Raw genomic sequence first — 23,925 nt, 5'->3', positions numbered from 1 at the left:
GCATTTCCCTTGGTCAATTATTATCCAGGGTATTTGCCCACAGGTCTAGAGACATCTGAATGAAGAGAAATATCTGCCCGCTCTGTGGTTGTTCAGAGTTACAAATACAGATTTGATGGAAGATCACAGGAACTATTCCTACTGAGACAGCACACTATTGCATTTGTGCCCCTGCCCCATATTGTGCCTGGGGCAAAGTTTGGCAGGTTTCTTTGGACTTCTGCAATGCATACCTTTGTTGATCCGTTGTCTCCACTCTTTGAACACTCACAGCACCAATCATGGGATTCAAAGCTCCAGTCACTTTGTCTTTGACCACATCCACTGAACCTGTGTGTTTTGGTAATTAGCCCTTCATTCAAGGAGGCTTCATAGTAACTAGGGGAAGTGCCTGAGAGGAAAAATCTCTCTTACATGGGGCCTTGGTTCAGTCATTAGTAGAATTCCTGGTAGATGGAGCTGCTGAGTTATCCAGGCCTGAGACAGGAAACAACATCTCTGAAGAGGCTAGTTTGCAGAACCTCATCCACAGAATCACATCCTGGCAGGACATCTGATAGTGGTGCTCCTCATTAGGCTGGTGTGAAAATACATCAGCACTGTGATGATTAGCTACTGAATCTTTTGTTGCCTGTCCAGGAACAGAAGCACTCTCTCCACATGCCATGTTCCCTCCTAGATGTTTTCTTTGCAGAATAATAAGCAGAAACACTTTTCTTTGTTGCTAATTAAGTCATGCAACTGAAGGCATGAGGAAAAGTACACATTCTTAAGTCCCTGTTGGAAGCTGAGTGAACTGATCAGTAGATCATCCAGATACCATGGAAGAGATTGGTGTGAAGAATTTTTCTGTGTGATGGGCAAAACAGTATATAGAGAACTATTTGAGGTCTAGAATCATTCACAAGGTGTATTCCTTCTGGACACTACATAGAATACTGAGTAAGTCCTGAATGGAAGAGTATGAGTGGTAATATTATTTTCTTGAGAACACTGATTTTCAACACATATTAATTATAGGAAAGAATAAGTTTGTTTCTGGTTGGACATTTGACTCTTGGAATGGGCACAACCGTCTTCTACAGCAGATATAAATAAAAACTAGCAAAAAACAAAAAGGTACACATTGGAGGAAAAAATATTCAGCATGTACCCAACAAATTTGCACAGTGAGGATACCACATGGCATTTCACCCTAGCCATGCAGTAGCCTTTAGATACAAAAAAGCCACACAGGCTGACAAAGCAGTGGCAGTGTATTTACAATTCTTACTGTGTTTAATCCTTATGCATCTGATGCAAGGACCTCTAGGCAGCCCATTGATCTTTGATAAGATTAATGGAAGGTCAACGCAAGGCTGCTATTAGGGCATCTATAAAAAATATTTTCCATAACTTCACATGGCCATGTATAATACCTAAGACTAAAACAGACAAAGGGACGCGGGTGGCGCTGTGGGTAAAAACCTCAGCGCCTAGGACTTGCCGATCGCATGGTCGGCGGTTCGAATCCCCACGGCGGGGTGCGCTCCCGCTGCTCGGTCCCAGCGCCTGCCCACCTAGCAGTTCGAAAGCACCCCCGGGTGCAAGTAGATAAATAGGTACCGCTTACTAGCAGGAAGGTAAACGGCGTTTCCATGTGTGCTGCGCTGGCTCGCCAGAGCAGCTTTGTCACGCTGGCCACGTGACCCAGAAGTGTCTGCAGACAGCGCTGGCTCCCGGCCTTTAGAGTGAGATGAGCGCACAACCCTAGAGTCTGTCAAGACTGGCCCGTACGGGCAAGGGTACCTTTACCTTTAAAACAGACAAAATACTGGAAATCCATGGCAGGAACTATTGTCTCAATATTTAAAAGAAAAGCAGCTGGGGAGGGAGCAAATTAGATCAGAACTGTAAGGGAGTTAATCCGTGTCCTACATGCTACTTTCCTGTAAGTTTTCCCTAATAGGCAAACAGAAATTTGGGGGAAGTTTTAGTTTAGGAAAGGTTCACTGGACGTAAAGGACTAACCCCTTCTTCCAGCACCAGAGTCTCAAGTCAATTTGGGCTGCCCCTCCCCAACACAACTTCTTCTGAAAGACAGAAGTTGGACTGGCAACAAAATTCTGTAGTAAGGAGTTTAAGGTTTCAGCCAGCCAGCCTAACCTCTTTCATTCCACTCCCACTCCCAGAGTTTTCCAGTATAACAGTTTTCCAAACTGAGCATGCTCTAAATTTCTCCGACTCCATAGTTTTCCCCCTGCAAATGTTGGGGCATCTCTGAGTCCACTAATACATCCTTCTTATGTGCAGGCAGTGCCATTTTGGATACATAAGGATGCATACTAGGAAAATGAGTTTTGTTTTAGTAGAAAAGGTTAAAAGAAGTATACGTTCTGATTATAAATCTCCAATATCTTGGCAAACTTGTCCAAAATCCACATAATACTATGTGTGTCCCATCTTCCTCTGGCAAACATGAGAAACTGCAAAGAGGTATGAGGAAACAGCTATTTCGCATTGTGTTTCAGAAATGCTCTAAGCACATTAAAAAGTGTAATATTAATACTGATAAGCCCCAACTCTTCTCCTCCACTCAGAGTACCTCAGAAGTACAGCACAAGTGCTGGGAAATTCCTCTGTGTCCTTCCAGAGCTTGAACAATGGATGGATCTTGTCCGTGCTGGATTGGCTTGATAGGTGCTTCAAACACTACAAAAGCCCAGCACAACTGCAGGTGTTTCCCCTTTGCACCTTTAAGCTTGGGAACAGGGATGGAGCTCATCCGTGTGACAAAATCATTTGAAAACACTTTTAGCCCCACAGAAGTGACACATGTTATAAAGTCTGCCTTTTCTCAGGAGTGGAGGATTAGCCCTGGCATTTGCATTGTGCTAGCACTTCAAGTATCTCTTAAATTCAGCATGACATCACACAGGATCTCACATTTCCTTATTCAGAGATGAGCATGGTCTTGACCATCACAAATGTTGGCTGGCCAGCAGGGCCATCCAAAAATGTGTGTGTGCTTCCCGCCCCCCCCCCCCGAGTTTGATCCTTAGAACCCATTGTTTAGTGTACTGCACACTCTATCTTGGGTTGTCTGCTAGAAGCACCTCCCTCATTCTTTTAATCTTGTGTCACTAAGAGCAAAACTGTTTTGTGGAACATGACAATCCTGCCTAGTATCTTGCACAGATTCCTCCTTTGAAAGTTCTCCAGACTAGGAGTTAAATTAGAGCACTCTGATACAGCTGAGGGATATCCCCTTCAATGAACTGTGAAGGTTGCCCATGTAGAGAGGAATGGAAGGATTCCCTGAGCTTCACAAAACTGGTATTTGCTAAAGAGCTTGGATTGGTTTGTTGCGTTTTTTGTTACTTTTGCTACTTCTGAATTAAGTACTGCCCCACCCTGGTTCCATTGGGGAACATCTCCCTGCAAAATTCACACTGCTATTATAGTTACTGGGTAGTAGCAGCTTCCATCATTGTGGAAATTGGGAAAGTACAGTATCTATAAACATTTGCTGTTGGCCAAGGATTTTGAGAATCTAACACAATATGCTTGTTTTCTCACTAAGGAAACAATGAACATAAAACATACATTATTAGAGGGACATCTGGGACTTCTAATCCTGGGATCACTGTTCCAATAGAGCATACCTCCCAAAGCATTGTTGTCTGATAAACCTGTTCTGATGTGGTCTTATAACTTGTAAAGCAGGAGAAGTGAGGAACTTGTGGGACCTCCAGATGTTGCTGGACTCCAACTGCCATCTGCAGGTCCAAAGCTTCCTTACCATGGCTTTAAAAATGTTTTACTCATATTTGAAACTTCTTAATGTTCAACAAAGCTTTCAAATGTTAGTTGCATGCAATGAGTGAATATTGGCCCTCAGGTAAGCTGGCAGGTGGCCGTGCTCTGCTTCCAACTATACACAAAGACATAGACACTTTAGGCTGCATAAGTGATTTCGCAAAGGGAGATATGTGCACAGCCTAATGGCTGGTAACAACAGTGTCTGGTAACTGGATGAAGTGCCCTCATAAGATGCTTTTTGAGGATGCATATAAGCTGCTCACCAGCTTCAGGTGAATTGGCCAAGTGTCTCCTGTAAAAGGATTGTGAGGAAGAGTATATTACACCGATGCTCCAATATCTGCATTGATTTTATGTGGCTCTAAAACAAGGCATTGTTGTGTGGTGGTTGGTTGGTTTTTTAATGTATACACCCCTACACTATTTGAGCCTAATACAAGATGCCCTTCTTACCCTATACAATGGTACCTCTGGATACGAACGGGATCCGTTCCGGAGCCCCGTTCGCATCCTGAAGCGAACGCAACCCGCGTCTGCGGGTCGTGATTTGCCGCTTCCGCGCATGACGTCATTTTGACCATCTGTGCATGCGCAAGCGGCGAAACCCGGAAGTAACGCATTCCATTATTTCCAGGTCGCCGCAGAGCACAACCTGAAAGCGCTCAACCTGAAGCAACTTCAACCCGAGGTATGACTGCACCTCCAAGGCAATCTCTAAACTTGATTGTGAACCACCTCTTAAAGTATCACACATTTGGCCAAGTTCAGATAACAAAGACACATGGAAATACATAGTTTAAACTTTACATAGTTTAGAAGCAATTTCTAGGCTCTATTTAAGTGGCCTTTTTTTAGAAGGTCATGGAGCATATTTAGGTTGGGGATTCTTTAGCTCTTTAACTGTGGTTGCACATTATGAACCTTCAAAGCTAAATACAATATAAATTAAGGTAACAGAAGGGCACAGCAACTCAAAGAAAGCTATCCAAAGAACAACTGAAAATACTCTCTGCCTGAGGTTGTCAGAACCCATATTCTATTCCTAGGTGTAACAGTGCTGCCTTGTGATATGAAGAATCTGAGTCAAATGCAAGAACACTGGTTACCAATGCCAATTCACGCTGCCCAGTCTGTATCTACCACTAAAAGGGATGCAAATAATTACATTCTATTTCATACCTGGCTGATATGTACTGCCGAAACCTGGACTGAACATACAGATGAGTGGCTTGGAGAGTTTGGTAGGGATTTGCAAGGGCCTATCGAAAGTTGCTGTTTTTTCCTTGTTGCAACAATCTTCTGTGCAACTGTAAAGACAAAATTAAAAGAAGTTGATTACATAGAAACCCTGTGATGCAGCATTTTGCTCCTCTGTTCAGAGTCCTGCTTCCATTAAAGAGCAATTTCATGATCTGACCAACAACATAAACTGGCAGTCCTGCAGCTGATGCACAAAGAAACTACAGAGGAGTGGAAGCTGATGGTAAAAGTGCTTACTTGTCTGTTGCTGTTGTTATTAGTAATATATAGGCTATTGGTGTACACCACAAATCTCTTGAAACCAAGATGTGTTTTCAATCACAATAAATATTTTAAAAGTTAAATCAATTTCTTCTGGATTCCACATGAATGAATTTGCAATGAGAACAGTTAAGTGAATCATTTGTTTTCAAGAGGGAAGCTAGAACACCGCAGATAGAATGTCACAGTATTAGAATTATTCTGAATGAAACACAGCCTCCATCTCCAAGAAAACGAAAAAGGAGGGGGCAGCTTTTGACACAGGATGTATTTGTTTTTGTAACTTCTCCTGGAGTAGATCCGCACCAAGTTTAAAAAAGGAAGGCCAAACTGAGGGATATTTCAGCTTCAGTTTTCACTAAGTAGTCTGCTCTCAAGGTCCCAATGCAGGTCACCCTCCCAATGTTTTAGACTACTTCCAACCTAGTCACCATGGCCATACTGAATGGAGATGATGGAAGTTTCATTTAAAATGTTTGGAGGGGAAGGCTGTCCTAAAGCTTGGATGATGGCAGTATCTTCAAAAAAGCAGAGCTATCACACCAGTGAAGGTACCTGTTACCAAAGTGTTCTACCTCCCAGAGATTTGCCCCACATGCCATTCCACCAAGTGGGAGCTTGGGACCAGCACAACTGAGCAAGCTGGGTGAATCAGGGTGTCTGCAGGGTAGGGCTCTACCCCACCAAACACCTGATTCACTCGGGAGCGGGGCAGCAAAAATAAATAACTTACTGACTGGTGAATCAGGCGGTCTGCAGGGGAGCGGGGCAGCAAAAGATGCATCTATCCCGCCAAACATGTGATCTGCTCGGCAGTGTCTTTTGTTGCTGCGCTACCAGGCAATTCAGGTGCTTGGTGGATGGAGCACAGCAGCAAAAATTGGTGCACATTTACTGCTGCTGTGTCTGGCGGACCAGCTGACTGCAGCTAGGCAGGTGGAGTTGCTAAGCACCAAGGGTGGCGCCTGGACATCTCCACCTAGTCACAAAAGGCCAGTTGTCAGTAGCAAAATGTGACTGGTGCACAGCTAATGTCAAATGCCACTCACAAGGGGTCTAAACACACATGGATCTAATCCTCAGACCCATCTGCCCATCTGAGTCATGTATTAAGAGTAGGTCACATGTCATTTCAAGTTTCACCTCTGATTTTAAACTGGAGATTCAGTTCTTGACTTATATAAAACTCTTGGTGTATTGAAACAAATTTATCTCCATTTATGTTGCAATTATCTCTTAGGGCAGTTAATTTGATGGAAATTAAACTATTGTTTAATTGCTCCTATTAATCGAGAGATTTAAAGAACCACAGTAATAAATAGTTACCTTCAAGACAGAACAAAGTCAAAGCTACTCATGTTGATTCTAAAAGGTAAAATAATTCTAAGCAGAATGAGAACAGAGCAGGCTCAAAATGGTCTTTTCAAAAAAGGAGGATGCTGCAGAGCAGTATATCAAGTTTTCCAGTGAAATAGTTTTCACTCTATATTTCAGCGATTCAGAAATTTGTAATCAATCTATCACAACCTGATTAAAATCAGTATTTTGTTTCCTCTGAAGGAAATGCTATTATGGGGGCATGAAGCCCCACACACATCCAGTGTGCTTTAAGTTGTACGCGCGCACACACACAGAGTAATATTGTGTTTTCTTGTTGTTACCTGCCCTGAGACCTTAGATTGAAGGATGGGTAACTAATAACACCACAAACACACACACATACACCTCAGAGCTCCTATCTGACCTGGGGAACATTAACCCTGAATCAGTGTTTGGGGGGTGGGGGATGCTAATGTTTAATTGTGGTTTATTTGGTCCACCATCTTGATTCAACATGGCAACTTCCATCCAAACATGAATGAAGACCACCTCATCCATCTTGGGAACCCTTGTGCCAAGTTAGGTGCTGATATCTTCAGAGGCATACAAATTAGCACAGGTTATGCCCAAAATCAGACAAAATCCCACTTAAGCCACATTCTGGTCTACCATATTGATTCAAAATAGTGGTGCCATTTGGACCCACCACACAAAAAAATGTGTGAAGACAAGCCTAAGTCACATTTTGGACCACCGTTAATTCAAAATGGTGACCAGTAGTCCAACACTGAAGAAAACTACAGACCCCCTCACCCCAGGAACAATCATGCAGAGTTTGAAATCAGTCAAGTTTGTACCCATCACTCCAAAAACCAGGCAGTCACATTTTGTACTGCCATCTTGATTCAAAATGGTGGCTGCATTGCCCACATCAACAAAAACTGCCACCCCACCTCAGGAACCCTCATACCAAGTTTGATGATGGTATCAAGAGGTGGCCAGACCTACTGAGAACAAATGGTAAAGAAAGTTTGTCCAGAATATATAGTAGATTCCTTTATTTTCCTAATCTAAAACTCATCCCTGATAGAATTTGGACCAATTTACATATGTACACCAAGACAGAAAGGTAAAACAAGATACTTCACAACACTGAAGACCTGTCTATATTAGAGTCACCGCATATATGGTGTTTAGAACCCACAGAAGGCCTCAGTCCTTCCATATATGTTCATAATCTTGCCACAGCTGCACATCCTCCTAAGGTACAACTACAGTGCTGAATAGGACAGTATGAGAGGCTGCAAATGAAGCCTGCCTGGAAGCAGCAGGAGCAAGCACAGCAGAGCACATCACCACCCAAGGAGAGTAAGACATCACCCTGCAGAATCTGAAGCAGTGGTGTACTGGCTTCCTTTAGGCTTTCCGTCCCCATTGAAGGCCCTGTTTGACCTACTAGTCAGAAGAATGGCCTCATCCATTAAGATTAAGAGAGCACTTTCAATTCCTACCTGTGTATCAACACAAAAATAGCCAATCCAGAGGAGTTGTGAGGGACTTCACTGTACTTTATTTGTTGCACTTTGGCCTATGAGACCTTTTATAGGAGGCAAATATTCATTGTATCACCATGTCAACTGATTTGCAATGACAGGTGTGTTTTCTACACAGCCCTGCAGAAGCCCAGCTGTACTTATACACAATCAGGCATTTCTTCATCAAACTGAAGAAGCAACTTATCTTTTACAGCTATTGTATGTTTTAAATTTTTTTTATATAATGTAACCAGCAATCCATGGTGTTTCAAATATCAACGAAATATGATTTGATCTCCTAAATTATCACAGACAAATTCACAGTACAACACTGTTAGCCATAAAAATCACTGACATTATTTTGTAGTTTCATTCCATTGTTTAGTAACATTAAACTAATGTGTTTTATACTTGGCAAAAGATTGTTAGAGTTATTACAATTAGGGAAGGGTATGGCTTACATTAACCTAGCATAGGACTGCTTCATTTTGAATAGGCTAAAACTTGGTTTTCTGCCAGTTCTCTTTTGCATTCATAGTTTCAAGAAAAACCTAGATTTCATGTCAGAACTTTCTCATATACATTCCCCTTCATTAAGGTTTTTTCACATTGGCTCTCAATGTATGCATCAAATACACCATTAATCTTAGGATTTTGAAAAAAAGCTAATAAAACCATGAACAACAAAGTAAGCTTAGTATTATGTAGGCATAATTAGGTCAAATGTGAATTTACAATTTGGATATCACCCTTTGCATGCAAACTATTCCATATCCTGGATCTATTAATCATCCAACGAAATTGCTAAAAATGTGGGCTCAATGAGCCTTCTGTATTTTATGAGAAAATTACTCAACTGATCTACCCTATTAGGAAAGATGGGAGGATGGTAGATACAAGCTGATGTAGAGCTCACAAACAAGGCTATAATATACACCACTACATATAAAGGTAAAGGTACCCCTGCCCGTACGGGCCAGTCGTGTCCGACTCTAGGGTTGTGCGCCCATCTCACTTAAGAGGCCGGGGGCCAGCGCTGTCCGGAGACACTTCCGGGTCACGTGGCCAGCGTGACAAGCTGCATCTGGCGAGCCAGCGCAGCACACGGAAACACCGTTTACCTTCCCGCTAGTAAGCGGACCCTATTTATCTACTTGCACCTGGGGGTGTTTTCGAACTGCTAGGTTGGCAGGCGCTGGGACCGAGCAACGGGAGCGCACCCCGCCGCGGGGATTCAAACCGCTGACCTGACGATCGGCAAGTCCTAGGCGCTGAGGCTTTTACCCACAGCGCCACCCGTGTCCCACCACTACATATACATGTCAGCAATTTTGGCTTTCTGTCTTACCCCATGGTAATCACTGAAACTGTCAAACCTTGAATAAATGAGATGTTGCCTGTTAGGGTTAATATAAACTCCTTAAGAAAAGAACAGGGACACGGGTGGCGCTGTGCGTTAAACCACAGAGCCTAGGACTTGCCGATGAGAAGGTCGGCGGTTCGAGTCCCCACGACGGGGTGAGCTCCCGTTGCTCAGTCCCAGCTCCTGCCAACCTAGCAGTTCGAAAGCAGGTCAAAGTGCAAGTAGATAAATAGGTACCGCTCCGGCGGGAAGGTAAATGGCGTTTCCGTGCGCTGCTCTGGCTCGCCAGAAGTGGCTTAGTCATGCTGGCCACATGACCCGGAAACTGTCTGCGGACAAACGCTGGCTCCCTCGGCCAATAAAGCGAGATGAGCGCCGCAACCCCAGAGTCGGTCACGACTGGACCTAATGGTCAGGGGTCCCTTTACCTTTACCTTTTTAAGATAAGAACATGTGTACTCTGTATCCATGGGGCCTCTTTTAAAGGACTCACCTTGTATATCACTAGTGTCAAAGTAGAGAAGTACATTCAAAAGTGATTGGCCAAGAAAAACAATCTTAACCAAGCTGTTTTGTTTTGCACCAGAACTTGGTCTGTGCCACTGAAACCTACCCCACCCAACACTGATGGAGGCTGTCTCAAGAAAGATGTCTGAGACCTCAAGGCTGATGGCCTAGGACAGTGGTGGCAAACCTATGGCATGTGTGCCAGAGGGGGCACTCAGATCCCTCTCTGTGGGCACACGTGCCGTTGCCCCAGCACAGAGTTCGCCAGAGGTCATTACTAGAAAGCCAGAGGGACGTGGAGCCGGGCTGCTCCCCTCCCCCTCTCCACATGCACCTGAGGGCATTTCTCAGATCACCCACCCCTCTGGCCAGCCTAGCTGCTCCTGCTCTGTTCCGCGCCCCTCAACTGAGTCAGGCGGAGCCAGCCGAGCACAGCACGCAAGCTGATCCTCACGCTCCAAGCAGCGAGGTGGAAGCAGCCGGGCGTCGAGGCAGAGATGATAGCGTTGGGTGATAACGCCAAGGCCGGTGCCTCTCCCCCCCACCGCAGCGTCGCCGGGGATTCATCACTCCAGTCTCCGTCACGCTGATGTGGCCCATATCGAAGGACATGAGCACACGATAAGCAGAGTTGAAACAGAAGCTTAGCCTTGAGGAGTAACATCTAAGCCTAATTTATTGCAAATTAAATCAAATGTAACAGAACAAAGAAAAACATGGCTTCTCCCGCTGTATTTCTTCCTCGGAGAGAGAGCTGCAAAAGCAAAAGCTATACAAAACGGAACAGCGTATCTCTATCTCCGCTCACAAGACTCCAATAATCAGTGCTGGAATGTAAACAGACATGTGACATGTAAGAATCCCACACATTTCCAACAGTGAACAGGCTCTTTCTTTTCCCCTCACCCCTCTCCTCCCTGCTCTCCACGTGATTCAGCAGCCACTCCCAGTCACCAGTCTAGCTGCCGCATTCTGGTTAAATTGCAGTTTCCGGGTCACCTTCACAGGTAGCCCCTCATAGAGTGCACTGCAGTAGTCCAAGCGGGAGATAACTAGAGCATGCACCACTCTGGCAAGACTGTCTGCGGGCAGGTAAGGTCTCAGCCTGCCTACCAGATGGAGATGGGAAACAACTGTCCTGGACACAGAATTGACCTGCACCTCCATGGACAGCTGCAAGTCCAAAATGACTCCCAGGCTGCGCACCTGGTCCTTCAAAGGCACAGTTGCCCCATTCAGGACCAGCGAGTCCTCCACATCCACCCACCCCCTGTTCCCCAAGAACAGTACTTCTGTCTTGTCAGGATTCAACCTCAATCTGTTAGCCACCATCCATCCTCCAACTGCCTCCAGGCACTCACACAGGACCTTCACCGCCTTCACCAGTTCCGATTTGAAAGAGAGGTAGAGCTGGGTATCATCTGCATACTGATGAACACCCAGCCCAAACTCCCTGATGATCTCTCCCCGTGGCTTCATACAGATATTAAAAAGCATGGGGGAGAGGACGGAGCCCTGAGGCAGCCCACAAGTGAGAGCCCAGGGGTCTGAACACTCATTCCCCACCATCAATTTCTGGAAACGGCACAGGAGGAAGGAGCAGAACCACTGTATAACAGTGCCCCCAGTTCCCAACTCCTCTAGACGGTCTAGAAGGATGTCATGGTATCAAAGGCCACTGAGAGATCCAGTAGGAACAAGGAAACAGCTTTCACCTTTGATCCTAGCACGCCGGAGATCATCGACCAGCGAGAAGTGTGCATGCACACGAAAGCTCATACCAATAACAAACTTAGTTTGTCTCTAAGGTGCTACTGGAAGGATTTTTTGTTTGCTTGTTTCGACTACGGCAGACCACCACGGCTACCTACCTTTAACAGCAAGATCAATATAGTTTCAGTCCCATTATGAGGCCTGAATCCCGACTGGAGGGGATCCAAATGGTCTGCATCCTCCAGGCGTGCCTGGAGTTGTTCAACAACCACTCACTCAATCACCATACCCGAAAATGGAAGATTTGAGAAAATGGAAGATAGTTGGCCATATCGTCCGGGTCCAAAGATGTTTTTTTAAGAAGCGATTTAATGACTGCCTCTTTCAGCAGGTCTGGGAAGTCTCCCTCACAGAGGGAAGCATTCGCCACCCCGCAAAGCCCATCCCGACTCGCTTTACAGGATGGAGACAGGTGGTTGGTTTCACATATCCAAGCAACCTGTTCACATGCTTAACAGATTGGAATTGATCCCATGCAACTTATTCAAGGTATCTCTCCCAGCCAGCCTGCAGCCAGCCTGCCCAAGATGGATCCCAGTCTTCCTTCTCCTTTTCTCCCCAGCATACCTTGCTCAACGCTCCGTTTTCCTGTCAACTCAAACACACAGTTACCCAGGCCAGTGTTTCCCAACCGGTGTTCCGCGGCACACTACTGTGCCGTCAGACATTGGCTGGTGTGCCGTGGGAGGGAGGCGGGCGAGTCGGGCGGTGAGAGGCGGCGGCGGCGAGGATCCGCGTCGAGCCGGGGGCGGCTCCGCGGTGGTGGTGCCGAGCGGCGGGGCAGCGCGTGCAAAAGGGAGGAGCGCGAGACAGCGGAGGAGGAGGAGGCCGGCATGTCCGGGCAGCAGCAGCAACAACAGCAGCAGCAACTCCCGGTGACGGCTCCTCAAGCCCCGCCGCCGCCCCCTCCTCCGCCCGCTATCGCCGCCACCACCACAACAGCCGCCGCCGCCTCAGTTGCCGCCGTCCCTCAGTCCCTCGCTCTGCTGCCTCCTCCCACCCCCAAAGCTTGGAGGTTCCCCGGCAAGGGGGAGGAAAAAAACTTTCACTTTCGTGCGTCCCTCCCGGCGTGACGCTGCGCGCTGACGTCACGGGGCGGGGCTTTAATGGTGGTGTGCCGTGAGATTTTTTTTCAGTAAACAGGTGTGCCGTTGCCCAAAAAAGTTTGGGAAACACTGACCCAGGCAACCTTCCAAACCCCCAGTCTCTGTTCACACCTCAGGGCAAGGGGGAAGGACTGCTCTCTTGCCTTGTCAATGGCTCCCAATGGCCCTGTATTGTTTCTTAATGGCCCCACTCTGGCCAGGTTGTTTTGCATAGGCTTGCTCAGGAATTCCTCTGCAGCTTGTATTTTCCCTTCATATTCCAATTAATCAAAATCCTAGCATTTATATTAATTTCTAGTGTTGAAGTCTATAACTGCATATTGAAAAGCGGTCACATATAGTCACTTCCATTGCTTAAATCAGCTTACTTCATATCTCTGCGCTTTAAAGAGTTAACATCTTCAGTCTTAGGTCTGAGTAATGCTGATCCAGCAACTTTGCTTATTTTATTGAGTATGTCTTACTGCAACTCTAAATGGTTTTAAACCAATGTGTTGGGTTTACTATGTTTACTGAACACAAAAGCAGGGGCACAAGCAATGAGTACCGTATTTTTTATATATTTTGCTATTGTTGCACTGACCCCTAGTGGCCACTCGCTGAGTCTACAAAGTTCATTCTAAACTGAAACTACTGACAACATTCACAGGTGATGTAGATTGGGTGGTGGTGGTTTTACAAGCAAACTTCAAAGCAAACTCTAGCTTTCTAAATGCATGTTGTGCACATTGAAATGTTAACTTTATAGAGAAAGTTAAGCTAACAAAATCCAATCTCTAAATAGTATCAACTTGAACAGTGATGTATCTGTTTTGCATTTTCCAAAGGCAATACCTTGATTTTCGAGCATCTAGGAAACCAAATGTTTCAGTTTTCAAATGCTGAAAACCTGGAAGTGAACATTTCAGTTTTCAGTTTTCGAACAGCTTCTGAGGCGTGTTACTCCATTTTCTCAATGGAATTTGCTGACCACCCATTGTGCCTTGATTTTTCAAACGTTTCGGAAGTCTTCTAGAACGGATTACGTTCAACAACCGAAGTACCACTGTATAGTTCTTTCCATCATTGCTTAGCAACAGGAAACAAAAAGCCACATTGGTTCAAACCCATTTCTACACAGATGCCCAACCCTTACTCTTAATTATCATTTAATTTATTGCCTGCCCTTCATCCCAAGGGCCCACGGCAGATTACAATTTAAAATACAACTTTAAAATTCATTTGAAAACTCGCCATTAGAAAAAAAAAATCAATCATAAAAATGGGGTGGGTATAGTCCAGTCGCTCTTAATTAACCTCATACTTGCTGCCACAAGAGAATAGCATACACCAATACACAAGAAGATGCCCTAGTTTCCCAGAACTGCCCCACTGTTTGGTGCTTTTCATGGATGTTAGAATATAAGAGGCAGCATCCGAGTAAACAGTTCCATTAGCACAAGGACTTTTAACTGTGCAATGGAACTTCCCTGCCTTCTAGCACTGGCATATAACTACTTGTCTACAGTGCCTCTCCCCAAATGCCTTGGAAATTGTGCTTTAGCCTCTCAAAACTGCTGTCTCAATGCCTAGTTCTACCCTGTCCGCATTTGAACCATCATCCATTTTTCACATTCATCCTGGGGACTCCTGTCAGCTTCCCATTCGCCCCCACAATCTGTTCAAAAGGTTGTTCTGCCCCCTATTTAATTCTAAAAAACTCTTGATACTTAATGTACTGCAAAACACTCCAGATTGGACCTCATCTCACTCCTTTGCATATAAAAGGGCTCCCACCATTTGCAGAAGGGCCACTGGTCCTACAGAAGCTCCCATAAGCTAACAGAAGAGGGAAGAAAGGTAAATCTCAACAATTCCCCCCACCTCCCAGGTTATTCAAGGTCTCCCAACGCTGGAGCAGATTTCTGGGGAGCATACTGGGTGGAAGAGAGGGGTATCCAGTGAAAATTATCTCTCCATCCCCCTCTTCTGCTGGGAGGGGGAGGCGACTCCTGTGGTCAGAGCTCCACTCAAAATGTAACAGATTCGAGTCCCCTGTCATGCCTGGGTTAAGCACAAAGCACAACCTCCCTAACCAAAGCATGAATGGGCTGCATGCAGCCTCTGCTCCAGCTGCTGTAGTAACAGGCATGTGTGATAAGGGAAAACCCATTGGGCATGCCCAACTCTTGTGTGGATTGTTCTGTAAACCTCACAAAACATAATCCTCTGCCCCATAGGGATTGTAACTTGTCAGAAGTGGGAGGGAAGGGGGGGCGATGACTCAATGCTCAATTTTTAATCTGAAGTTCTAAGTACTAAGCATAGCATTGTAAACCACCACAGGGTGAGCAAGCTTTCTTAATCAAGACTGCAACTCTGCTTTTCATTAATACTACACTGCAAGCATCTAGTATTTAAGCAAGCTGTGTAGTTAAAGATGGACAGTCTATTAATGAGAAATCAGGGCAGCATGTCACTTCAGATTCTTGGCTATGGCCATAAGCATTCTTCTATAAAGGTCACAGCTGCACATTACTGAAACAAATTATAGGCACCAGGGGAATTACTCCTTGGTATAGCATGACACGAGTGTGTATTGTAGAGGTTTATGCACATCACAATTTGCATCAACACTATATTTACTGACATTCGCTTAAGATACAAATGCAAGATTAAATAAAGAAAAATAAATACAAAAAACCACCTCCAAATCAAGGCAATACAATAAACCAAAGAAATTAAGGCTGGACCATGGTATACTAGACACAACCCAAGAGAACAAAACAGCTAAAGTAATTAATCTGAGGAGTAGAAATTATCATGCAACATTAGCAAATCACCAGAATAGGAAGGCAATAATATTCTATGGTTTTTGGGAGCATCATATCCTTTTATCAAAAAGGATATCAGATATAACACAAAAAGGTAAAACCAGACTTGTAAACATCTGGGATGTATCCACCTGAGCGATAAAGAATTCAAATGTGAAAATGCTTATCTGTGGTGTTAAAAACCCCCAAACATACTTCACATATAGGCTCATGGAGTTTGAATTGGTGGTGACTGACCAGGAAAGAGATCTATAATCATGGTGATTAATAAAAATGTTCACCCTGTGCTACAGCTGTGAGAAAGGTAAACACCACACTGGGGATAATTAGGAAAATGAGTGAAAATAAAACTGCCAATATCATAAAATCATATTGAAGAGTGGGAAAGTATTTAGAAAAGGGCAACCAAAATGATAATCCCTACATGGAAAAATTACAATATTTGTGGAGTCTAAAAGGTGACAAGATAGAGGGGTATAAAATTATGTATGGTGTCAAGAAAGAAGACGGATGCCACCCCCATAATACTAGACCCATGGGCTATTGAATGTCGGAAGATTCAGGACAAGCAAAACAAAGTACATCTTCACAAAGCAGTTAAATTATGGATTTCACTCCCACTAGATGTAGTCATTAGAATCACAGAAACACAGAATCGTAGAATTGGAAGTACTGTAACTCCAGTGGTCATCAAGTCCAACCCCTTGCAATGCAGGAATCTCAGCTAAGGCATTCGTGACAGATGAAGATCCAACCTCTGCTGAAAAACCTCCAAGGAGTGCCCACCACCTCCCCAGGGAGATCATTCCACTGTTGAATAGCATTGCAGGGGGTAGATTAGATTCCCTTGGTGTCCTTGCACCAAGTTGCATTGTTTTAAAGGGTGAGTGCACAAACCCATGGAAGATGAAGTCTATAAAAAGCTGCTTGCCATGATGGCTGAGTACTGCCTCCCATATTGGAGGTAGAATGCCATACCAACTACAGGAGAGCACAGATGGAGAGAATGATGCGGTGCTCAGGCCGTCCTTGTGGACTTCCCATGGGCATCTGGTTGACACGGTAAGAGAAGGATGTTGGACTAAATGGGGTCTTTAACTAATCTAGCACACTTCTTATGTTCTTAGTTTTGTCCATACTAATGCTGACTATCACTTCCGGTCTCTGCAAGATGGCGAACGGAGCACAGATCTGATCGCTCCGACAGATCTGAGCCCCGCGAAACGTCAGGCGAAAACGCCAAGGTGAGGCTTACCCCCCAAAAAGTCTTGAGAAGGTTCTCAAGACGTTGAGAGGTCCACCAGATTGCAAAGAGCTCTCCCGCAATTCCCAGACCCCTGCGCTGAAAGGTCCGGGAGAGTGGGGAAAAGAAGCAGGTTTGAATGCAGTCTGGGCAGCAACATGTCTCCATGGGAGCAAATCCTAATTCAGAACTACAACTAATTCAGAATGCGGCAGCTAGACTGGTGACTGGGAGCGGCCACTGAGACCATGTAACACCAGTCCTGAAAGACCTACATTGGCTCCCAGTACGTTTCCAAGCACAATTCAAAGTGTTGGTGTTGACCTTTAAAGCCCTAAACGGCCTCGGCCCAGTATACCTGAAGGAGTGTCTCCACCCCCATCGTTCTGCCCGGACACTGACATCCAGCGCTGAAGGCCTTCTGGCAGTTCCCCCACTGCAAGAAGTGAAAGGCAGAGTGGCACCCGCCCTGTGGAACGCCCTCCCATCAGATGTCAAGGGAATAAACAACTACCAGACTTTTAGAAGACATCTGAAGGCAGCCCTGTTTAGGGAAGCTTTTACTCATTGTATTTTAATATTCTGCTGGAAGCCGCCCAGAGTGGCTGGGGAAACCCAGCTAGATGGGCAAGGTATAAATAAATATATATTTTTTATTATATTATTATTACTCTGTTGCGGGAATATAAGAAAGACTTATCTCGGCTGGAGGGATCTACAGAGCACTGAACTCAGTTTCCTGTATATTAATCGGAATTTTAAGGAGGAAAAAAAACTGGCAAGAGAGGTTGATATACCTATTTATAAAGATCTTCAAGTGCTGCAACTCTTCATTCTACCCTGAGACATTTTAGAAAATTGGATACTGAATTTAGTACTCTTTCTCTCTCCTGGCCAAATAAGTGGTAATTCTTATGGATATATTGTTTCTGTCTCTTTTTTAAGGTAGATATTTGTTATATATGAAAATCAACTTAAAATTTGGATTTTATGTTAAATTGCATATGTATATAAAGTACATGGGTTGAAAGAACAGGGGTAGTGGGAAAGCACAGAAACTGTTATTGTTTACTGGGAGCTTACATGGAATGGTCTTGAAACTGATAAGGTGGTGGTGAAAACTGGCTGTTTTGAGAACAACGGAAAGATGAAAATGTGACAATGATTAAACAGAGTTGAATCTGGACAGAAGGGCTCAAGTACAGGACCTGGGGGATATATCTCAATGTGAATTGAAATTTATGAAAGAGATGGGGGAAATTGTGGCTAAAATAACAGATGAGTTTACAACCCGAAAGAATAAAGCATTAAAAGAGAGATGGAACCAACTGAAATAATAGAGTCTTGCACAACAGACGAGACAGTCTGGAGAGGGGCATCCTTTGTCAAATCAGAAATAATAGTCTTGTACAGGGAGAACTGAGGAAGGGGATGTTCCTAGGCAAAGTTGCGAGAGGAAGCCTGAAATCTGGGGAAAGATGATTGATATGAAGAAAGCCCAAAAGAACAGGGTAGATTTGGAAGTTTTGTGGTTTAGGCAGAAAACACTTGAGGAGGTTGTGGTGGAGAAAACGAGGCAGAAAGTACAAGGAAAGGCGAGTTGGATTTGGAACTTGCCTCAACTGACAGATGTCTGCTGATGAAATTAAAGTACGCCAAAGGAAAAAGAATGGGAAATAGTCTTGGAAACTGTTATTGTTTATGTGCAAAATATTGTAGATATTGGTACTTTAGCAGGCTTTGATTAAACACTTGCAATTAGTAGAGATGTGTTAGTAAGTTTTGATTACCAGCCACCCAGAGTGGCTGGGGAAACTCAGCCAGATGGGCAGGGTATAAATAATAAATTATTATTATTAACTATGTGTAATTATTACAAAATTGGGTAAATGGATATGGAAATGTAAGAGAATTTTGTTTATATAAAGAACCAGAAGAGGGGATTGGAGGAAAGTCTGGAGATTTCTGGAATCTCGAAGAAAAGTTGTGAAAAGATATTGCTATACATGGGGATTGGAGGTAAAAAATGTTATTTTTTATTGATGTTAATGTGGACTTAAATTGTGAAAAACAGTAAAAATTTATTTAACATACTAATGCTGACTATGAATAAATCTCATTAAAATATGAAAACTTAGTTGAGGGGTGGCTTACAGTAGTCAAAATTTGATATTGATGGTATATATTCAACAGGCTTGAATGTCCAAGCAATCTTGTCTACCTTCTTTGGTACAGCTATAAAACCTATTCTCCTTTAAACCTGCTTTTGCTTTTCACAGCACATAATCCAAGTTCAGTTCAGAAGCTTAATTGCTTCACCTCTCATTACTGTGACATGGCTGCAGACATACTGCCCTTAGTCATTTGACTAATTAAATTACATCAAAATATTGCACAAAGAAGCTATGACCTCTTTTTAATACAGCATATTGGCCATGACATAGTAAGGAGGATAAAACCAAAACCACAAAAGTCCTTAAAATTTACATTATCACAATAGAAGTAATTTGTAGGCAAAACTGTTTGGGAGCAGCCTTCAGTCGGCATACAGTTTGGATTATTTATAAAATATGAATTAACAAATTTATGCACTTGTTTCAAGTTTTCACTATAGAAGACTGAAACCTTTGACAGTACAAAATCATGCTGTATAGGTCATACTGTTTTACATGCATCCATTAATGCCCTTATAAAGGTTAGCATACCACACAAGGTCAGGCAAGCAATATAACAATATTATTTTCCAGCAATGAGCATGTTGAAATGAATTATATTGGTCACACGGAACACATGACAACACAGAGACAAAAGCAAGAACAATCCTTCTTCATTAATGGCACATCAAACTAATTCTAACAGGCTGAAATCATTAATGAAGTATCCTGAGGCAGAACAAAGTAATTACTACACTGTCCTATCAAAATAATTAGATATTTTCAGATGTTCCTGATAAAAATTGTCTTTAATAAGATTCAATATTATGCAGTAATAGGCACTGAACACATACTTCTGGTCTCTCTGAGCACTGGCATCATTGTATACAATATAGGGGTTTCTCTCCTCCTCAACAACCCCCCAAAAAGCGGGGCATTACTTACTTCCTAAAAAAAGCTCAACAGCTTTGACCTGAACCCCCAAAAAGGAGGGTAGATTACAGATACAGAAAGTTTTTAATTCTGCGAGTAGATCGCAGTCTCTTGGGAGCTGGCCATCCCTGCCCTATACAGTTTAGGATTAGTGGAAGTCAATAAGTGCTTGCTCTGAGCTGACCCTGCCAATGCACTACGTCTTCTGACACTCGTCTAGTCAGGCTCCTTTACCATTACAAGACCTTTCTGGTAGCGGCAATTCAGAATTCCTTTCATAGAGAGGCTCGCCTGGCACTAATTTTTATTTTCCCAAACCTTTTAGAAGGCAGCCCTGTTTCTGAAGGCAGTCCTGTTTAGGGAAGTTTTTAATGAATGACGTTTTAATGTATTTTTAATATTTGGTTGGAAGCCGCCCAGAGTGGCCGTGGAAACTCAGCCAGATGGGCGAGGTATGTATGTATGTATGTATGTATAAATAAATAAATCATCATCATCATCATTACATTTTTTAACACAGAGAATTGCTAGTGCTCTGTTTTATGAAATAATTTGATTAAATGAGAGCTTTAAATTTCTTATTATAATTGTTAGGTGATCTGTGCACCCCTAGTCACTAGAGAAAAAAAAGTTATCCTGAACACATGTATATCCTGGTCCATCTCGGTAAAGATATTTGCAAACATACTTGACATACACAAGTAAAAATAATTTCTCCAGTCTGTGTCTAAAAGATCCATAGCTTTTCAACTTCCATCATGAGCTTCATGGACTTCCAAAAATGGAAGTTTTCATAAACTGAAAGAAACTTCTAGACTCTCATATGTTATCAAGTTGGTGGTGGTGGTTGCTACTGCTACTGGTGCTGTTAATAATAATAATAATAATAATAATAATTCTTCAGTTTATTACCTTCCTGTCACTATCAGGTCCCAGAGTGAATTACAATTTAACATTCACTATTTAAATATTTTTAAATTACCGTCAAAGGAATAGGGTGGGCCTTGAAAACATATCTCAGGTATCAAAGACCAGAATAAGAGGCTTATCTTCAGCATATAACAGAAACTATATAAAAAGGTGTCAAATGCATGATGTGTGCATGTCTGTATTTCTATCACTTATCTGTTTATTCCACTTGATGCCTAAGAAGCAGAGAAAGTTCTGCTGTCCAAAGGTGATGTTAAATGTTAACTACAGAAGACTTGTAAAGGTAAAGGTAAAGGTCCATTAGGTCCAGTCGTGACCGACTCTGGGGTTGCGGCGCTCATCTCGCTTTATTGGCCGAGGGAGCCGGCGTACAGCTTCCGGGTCATGTGGCCAGCATGACTAAGCCGCTTCTGGAAAAACCAGAACAGCACACGGAAACGCCGTTTCCCTTCCCGCCGGAGCGGTACCTATTTATCTACTTGCAGTTTGACGTGCTTTTGAACTGCTAGGTTGGCAGGAGCTGAGACTGAGCAACGGGAGCTCACCCTGTCATGGGGATTCGAACCGCCAACCTTCCGATTGGCAAGCCCTAGGCTCAGTGGTTTAGACCACAGCGCCACCCGTGTCCCTACAGAAGACTTGTAGTTTGAAGTAAATCCTGCAACTTCTAGCAGCACTTCTGCAACTTCTAGGATAATCATCATCATTATCTGCAGCAGGATAAATGGATGTAAGAAATATAAAACTATTTTTTTAATCACTCATTCTGAAAGGGTGAATGTGGCATAAGAATTTCTCAGTTTTCCAAAATGAGTTAGTATTTCACAAAATGTTACAAATCAAGATAAACTAAGATAAAGTGGCAGAAAGATGGTGGAAGACCCTGAGTGAGAGGCAGGGAAGTGGAGATCTCCCAGGGTGAGAGACAAAGAGAGGCGAGGAAAGCTCCCAGGTGAGGGCTGGGAGGGTCTGTCATTTTCCGAGAAGGAGGTGAGCAGGGATGAATCAAGAGCTTACTCTGAGCAAGGAGAGATAAGATGCACTTGCATAGTTTTTGCACTTCAGATACCCTGCTGCTGACTTTTCCCACTCCTATTTTTCAGGATGCTGTTAGTAGGTATGTATCATGTTTCACCACTACACCAGTGATTGTAGATTCCACAGTGGTTGTAGAGATGGTTGCTGGGATGCTATTGTGCATATGAAATTGCTACTCAGAATTTGTGTATTATGTCTTGTTGTTGTGCATTATAGCCATAGAAATGTCTTAACATTTTGTATTGTATGGATTTTATGTTATGACATAAATTGTTTATTATGTCCTACACTGTAAACTGTTTTTTTTTTATACTAAGGACAGTATAGAAATGTTAATATAAATTATGTCATCTCTCCCTTGACAAAGTATGACCAATGATGTTTCAGTGCCTAATTCATGTCCAAAGCCAGAAGCGCTCTGTATGTGGAAGGGGAGGGGGGAGAGACAGGACAGTGAATATTACATGTATTGGAGAGGAATTTCCACAAGAGGGAGCCAAAGGTTCCATTTCAATCCTAAAGCATTTTTTAGGAAAGTGTACTGCTTTCAATATAAAAATAATTGCTGACAATTCTGTGAATGTTATTTCATACTGGAAGATGTCTTTCTATCCACTTTTCACTTGTCCAGATTATTTCCCAAGTCCAATGCATAAGGCATGTGTGCAGGACAGGTGCTGCTATAAAACTGTTTTACCAAACAGATCCCATGCTGTACCTATCATCTGTTGACCCAGTCATCTGGAAGAGTGGTGGCAGGTAAATGCTGAAGTCTGTGAAGCTGTAGTGGGAGTGCACTGTATGTTGTTCCTTCAGCACATACCTCCATTTTTGTGGGTGTGCCTGTGCATGCTTTGGAATATATACTTTGTCCTCAACGCAGTGAATAATCAGCACCACCCCAAGGTCTTTTTCAAGCAGGGAAAAGTGCCTCTGAACGTGTATTCAGTTTGTGCATTTGCTTCATTGCATAACCAACTTAGATGCCTGCCACCCTGCTTCAGGGTTCATAGACTCACAGGATTGTAGAGTTGGAAGGAACTCTGAGGGTCATCTAATCTAAACTCCTGCATTGAAGGAATCCTGCCCACAGCCATCCCTGGGTGGGCTCAAACCACCAACTTTCTGGTTAACAGCCAGACTCACTGCACCACTAGGGCATCCTATCTATCAAAACCTAAAGAAAAAGAGCCATACTGCTTGGAATTAGTATAGTACAATAACTTTTCTTTCTTTCTTTAACTAGCCTGATGATAAGTTGGCAAGAGTGGTTGAGTAGTAAATATTTTCAGTGAATACAAAAATCCAGCTTGCAAGATTATGTTTCTGAAGAATATCAAAAACCGTACAAAAGTAGTAAAATAATGTGTTATCGGGATGAAAATTCATAATGTGGTATGTGAGCTTTTGGGTTGCACAGAGCTCTTCTTCAGGCTGCATGCAAGTAAAAATGAGGAAAACAGCTGTTTCTGGAAGGCAGGAAAGTGTTTAGATTTAAGAGTGGCCATATAAAAGTTTTTTCAGTCTAATTTATCTAACATCTTTAGTCTGGGGAGCACTTCAAAACAAGCATCATAATAAAATGATGTAAGTAGCAAAATTCACTTTTAAAATAATGTAAGACTTTAGTACACAAAGGCAGGATCCGAGAAGCAAATTATGAGGGTGTTATTGATGCTTGTGCTCTGGGATTCCCACTTTGGAAATGCAGTGGTACCTTGGTTCTTGATCTTAATCTGTTCCGAGAGTCCGTTCAACTCCTAAAACCATTCGAAAACCAAGGCGTGGCTTCTAATTGGCTGCAGGAGCTTCCCGCACTCAAGCGGAAGCCACGACGGACGTACAGCTTCCAAAAAACGTTCACAAACCGGAACACTTACTTCCGGGCA

At 43.4% G+C, this 23,925-nt stretch overlaps 1 protein-coding gene across 13 annotated transcripts in view; it reads right to left on the bottom strand.

The window, feature by feature from the left end:
• AGAP1 (ArfGAP with GTPase domain, ankyrin repeat and PH domain 1) overlaps nucleotides 1-23,925 on the bottom strand; it is a 335,950-nt gene that overhangs the window by 236,466 nt on the left and 75,559 nt on the right. For all 13 annotated transcript variants that reach the window (XM_028702820.2, XM_077918621.1, XM_028702829.2 and 10 more), the window contains one exon: nucleotides 4,981-5,108. In XM_028702820.2, the coding sequence (XP_028558653.1) occupies nucleotides 4,981-5,108 (128 nt within the window). The remainder of the gene's footprint in view (nucleotides 1-4,980; nucleotides 5,109-23,925) is intronic.

The sequence above is a fragment of the Podarcis muralis genome, chromosome 1 (assembly GCF_964188315.1).
Source record: "Podarcis muralis chromosome 1, rPodMur119.hap1.1, whole genome shotgun sequence".
Lineage (NCBI taxonomy): Eukaryota > Metazoa > Chordata > Lepidosauria > Squamata > Lacertidae > Podarcis > Podarcis muralis.
This window is presented reverse-complemented; position numbering and strand designations above follow the sequence as displayed.